This window comes from Lissotriton vulgaris, unplaced genomic scaffold, assembly GCF_964263255.1.
Source record: "Lissotriton vulgaris unplaced genomic scaffold, aLisVul1.2 SCAFFOLD_2552, whole genome shotgun sequence".
Lineage (NCBI taxonomy): Eukaryota > Metazoa > Chordata > Amphibia > Caudata > Salamandridae > Lissotriton > Lissotriton vulgaris.
Window position 1 is genome coordinate 219929 of NW_028255098.1, and position 4929 is coordinate 224857.

At 46.5% G+C, this 4929-nt stretch overlaps 1 protein-coding gene across 1 annotated transcript; it reads right to left on the bottom strand.

The window, feature by feature from the left end:
- Positions 1-333: 333 nt before the first annotated feature.
- Positions 334-1275, bottom strand: LOC147659244 (olfactory receptor 6Y1-like). Its single transcript, XM_086951860.1, has one exon. The coding sequence runs from the start codon at positions 1273-1275 to the stop codon at positions 334-336; it is 942 nt and encodes a 313-aa protein (XP_086807986.1).
- Between the last annotated feature and the right edge of the window lie 3654 nt (positions 1276-4929).

Below are 4929 nucleotides of genomic sequence, written 5' to 3' on the forward strand. Positions count from 1 at the left end.
AGGACTCACATCACTCAAACCAAAGAAACTCTGAACTGAGCAGAACAAAGACGGATGAGGCTAAAAGAAAGCGCTTGCCTAGTGTAAAGGCGCTTGTTGCTCTTCAGTAAGACATGGCGAGCTGCGTGGCCCGTGTCCAGTCTTCCATCAGCAGCAAAGGCAGCAGTGCGACGAGGAAAATCAGAGCAGTGACTCCGCCCCAGTCAAGTGCTGCACTCATTGATTTTAGCAGCCTGGTCTCAGAGTAGGGGAAAGTAGCCGCAGCTCTCATGTGGCATCCGACATGTGGCTGCCTGCAATCACCTTATGGGCGCCCAGTCCTGCCTGTTCTACTCAGTTAAATCTATTTCTTATTTTCATTGTCCTCCTCACAGCTGCTTTAAATTCCGTGTTCCGTAGCGTGTACACCATGGGATTTAATAGTGGTGTGACCACAGCATAGAACAAGGACACCACCTTGTCCACATGGATGGCGTAACTGGACGTTGGCCTCACATACATGAAGGTGATAGTCCCATAAAAGATTAAGACCACGATCAGGTGTGAAGCACAAGTGGAAAACGCCTTCCTCTTCCCCTTGGTGGAAGGGATCTTCAGGATGGTCTGTATTATATTGGAATAAGATAGGAAGATAAACAGCAGAGAATGTATTATAATGGTCCAGGTTATAACGAAGACTAGAATATCACTGAGCTGGATATCCATGCAGGAGAGATTGAGTAGGGCAACAATATCGCAGAAGAAGTGGTCGACAGAAAAGGATCCACAAAAGTAGAATCTGGACACTGGGATCACTAGTAACAACCCAGTGAAGAAGCCACTTGTCCACGAGCCGCTGTTAAGATACCTGCACAGTCTCCTGGTCATTATCGGAGTATATCGCAAGGGGTGACAAATGGCGACGTATCTATCAAACGCCATGGCAGCTAAGAGGAAAAGCTCAGTTAGACCCAAGGCGACGAAGAAGTAGATCTGCAGGACACAGCCACTGAAAGAGATTTTCCGGCTCTCTGAAAGAAAATCGCCCAGCATCTTGGGGACAGTGACGTTAGTGTACCATATCTCCAAGAATGACAGGTGACAGAGGAAAATGTACATTGGGATCCGGCGCAGGTGTCGATCCACCTTCACCACCACAATAATGAGCATGTTTGCTGTTATGGTCACAGTGTGAAAGAAGAAGAACACTCCAAATAGCAGGAGCTGAAACGTCCTCGATGTTGGGAATCCGACCAGAACAAACTCAGTAATGAAGGATTGATTTCTAATTGACATATCTTCATCTGATGGGTTTCTAGAAGGAAGAAAATGATCCAAGAAACTTTGTGGTCAATGACGTTCAGCGAAAAGAGCATGTAATATGGATCTACAAAATAAATGATGGATTTAGTGCTATATTGATACACCAGGAATATGAAGACTGAACGAATTGTAAGTGGTACCTGAACTCAAAGAAATCTTTCTAGATCTGTGATATAGGCTATCGGTTTAGTACTCTGTAATACATATAAATAGTATCTTTTCACTGGCCCTTTTTTCTTAAAAATCCACACTGCATGCAAATTATGTATTACTTGATAAGCATTGGCTAGATCTAGAGTGAGGTAGTGTGGCTCACTGGTTAGAGGCGGCAGACCCGAGAGCAGAGGACGGCCCGGGACCAGGGTTCGATTCCCGGCGCGGCAGGTTTCTGGACCAGGGTCAGCGGACTCGATAATTCTCTGCCTCGGTGCCCACTCTGATCAGCGATCACACTCGGCAACTCTGGGCATTAGCTTGCCTCATCCTCACTAACGGCCCCACCAGACCGCCGGGGATACCTGGTCTCACCCTGGAGATACCCATTAAGGGACCATCTCTCAGGGAAGCCAGGAAGGGTTTCGCAGCGGTCGAAGCGCCTTGGGACCCTACGGGTAAGTAGTGCGCTATATAAATGCCTATACATTTACATACATGCCTATACATACATTGGCTTGGGTATTTATGTGATTCCTATAAACTCAGATTTGCAAACTACTGCTTCTTTGCAATGACGATAGACACTCATAATATACCAAGATGAATATATATCTACAAATAATGCTCGTTTGAAACTTAAGACAAAAAGAGTATGAATATATGAGCTATAAATGGTTTAGTAAAGGACACACAATTTCTGCAGAGTACTACAAGGGCTGTCTTTATGATGATGAAATCCATATTTCTCAGGGAACCATGAAATGCTTTCATATTTCCCTGTAAAAGAATGGTTTTATAGCACTGCTTATAAAGTACCCAGACAACTAATACATATACATGTATGCAACACACACTATAACTGATGGCCCACCATATTTAGTTCATGGTAGACAGAATTGTTTTACATGCCTTTCAGCAAAGAGGTGTACTGATCATTGTGGGGGAAACATTCATTGTGTACAATATTTGTTACATACCATATTGTGGAATGTCAGTGTTTTCTCATAATTTCTTTGCTGAACCACAACCAAGCTTTAACTGGGTTTTACCATGTGAACCATAACCAAGTTTTAACTCGGTTTTACCATGTGAAAGAATTGGCACAGGATGCACAGACACCACAGCTGCAAAGAAGCTAAATTGGTGGAGACCTTACTTGCCTTTCAAATAAGTGTTGTTTCATTTTTGCTTACCAATGGTATCCTATTAAACTGTGACAGTCCAGCGATGATATGTATGCAAAAGGGGAAAGGGCCACGTGGCCCCCCTGCCCGAGCCATATAAAAGCCCTGGGGACCCCATCCCCCAGGGCCGTAACTTAACAACAGAAAGGAGGAGGCTGCATGCCCCCCTCCCTGAGCCTTCCCTGGCACCAGGGACCCTATCACCCGGGACCAGCTCACTTACTGTGTCCCAGTGTCCCAGGGAGCCCACCTCTGGGACAGAGTAGTTTCCCCGACCTGCATGGTGTGGGCAGGGAAACATCTGTTTGTTTCTGCCTGGCTAGAGCATTTTCAAATCTCCTGCCCAATGGGAGCAAACATAAAGTCTGCTCCCAAAGGGTGGGAGTTTTAGCAAATGCTCATGTTTTCTGGGAGCAGACTTGTGATCTGTTTGTCTACCCGGACTGATGCAGGCATGGAAACAACACACACTACTCCAGCCCAGAGGGAGAAGCAACAATGCAGCTGCTCCCTCAGGTGGGAGCAATGCTGGTTCCCACACCATGCATGGAAACAGTTGGGTCTAGGAGGCCCTGGGACTCCTCCTGCAGCCCCCAATGTTGTGCTTGGTGGGTGGCCTGAGTGGGCACCAGGGCACCCATCTATCATAAAGACATGCACCGCGGTATGGGATCCCTGGGACCAGAATGGGCTATAAGAGGGGTGCCGCGCATTCCCCTCCAATTTTATTTATATTTCATCCATGGGGGATTTCCTCTGTCTAATTATGCTCAGGAAGGGGTGCCACACACTCTCTCCCTTTAACAATTTCTCAATTACTCAGCCCTGGGGGTGGGGCTCCTGTGATTTACTAAAACTCAGGGAATGGGGATGCATGGCCCCTCACCTTTTTTATTGGCATTGGCCCCAGGGGATTGGGTCCCTGGGGCCTGATAAGGTTTGAGGAGTGGGCATGCACGCACCTCTCCTATTAGAATTTAGCCCTGGAAGATGGGGTGCCCTGGGCCTATTAAGGCTCGAGGAGGGGGCCCCCTGGCTCCCTCCCCTTTATTGTTAAATTTGGTGCCAAGAATGGGGTTCTTGGTGCGTATTAAGGCTTTGTGAGGTGGTTGCAAGCCCCTTAACCTTAACATACATAAGTTGGCCCATGCGCATGGTATCCCCGGGGCCCAAAGGTCAACCCTACGCCGTGTCGCCCCAGGCTGTCTGCTGTGTGGTGTTGGCTGCCTCTAGGAAGTTGGCCTACCCCCTGCCACTAACAGCCGAAGGCTCTGCGCAGCATGGGGTTGGCTGCATGCGGGTGTTGGCTTCAACAGCGCGGGTGTTGGATTTATATATGGGAATTGAATATTATTTTACATTTTAAAAAAAACCTAGAAATCCACCCAAAAAAAACTAAGTTTAAAGTAACGTTATAGTTAGGTGAAATGTTAAGGAAGACCATAACATTTTAAGCGCTATAAACAACAGAAATTCTCCAGTAAATGGTATAGTTATCTCCAATGACTATACCATATGGCATAAGGCAACTATAACTTGCGCCCTGCCATGCACTGCTGTTTACCCCACATATTACATCAGTCATGACATCTTCTATGAAATCATTGATATTACTGCAACATTTTCAATTAAATTATTGATGAGGAAACTGTGCATGGAGGGTAGTCCTCTGGCAGCAGGGCAGTCTTTCTTCTGTAGTATTCAGAAGCCCAGGATTGTACTGAAGTGTGGGTCTGAGGGTCCCATTTTTGTACCTGGTGCCTCCTTTGAAGCGAGAGAAGCTTCTGGAGTCTCTATGCCCTAGTCCCAGTCTGTTCTGGGGGATAAAGGGCTAGTGGGAGGTCCTTTCAGTGTGAGCTGGGCCAGTGCCTTTGCAGTGCAAGTGACTGCTCCACGCCCCCATCAAGCCAGCTGCCTGACCCTCTATTGTGATACTGTCTGGAAGGAATACATAAAGGCCAACTGCCATCTACACCTAGGGCCAGATGTAGGTAAAAGTCATTTACCGATTTTTAAATACCGAATTTTACCGATTCGGTATTCAAAAATCGGTAAATGAGATGTAGGTAAAAAATCGGTATTTTCTACCGATTCGGTAAAAGTCGGTATCTGACTTTCGGAATTTACCGAATCGGTAATTACTGAATCGGTATTTCCCGAATCGGTATTTCCCATTCATCCCTATGGGCCGAAAGGCCCATAGGAATGCATTGAAAATACCGAATCGGTAAATACCGATTGGGTAAATACCGAATCGGTAAATTCCGAAACGGGAAGCAAGCAAAAG

Coding starts and splice junctions, on each gene's coding strand:
- LOC147659244 (XM_086951860.1), bottom strand. CDS start 1,275: ATGTCAATTAGAAATCAATCCTTCATTACTGAGTTTGTTCTGGTCGGA.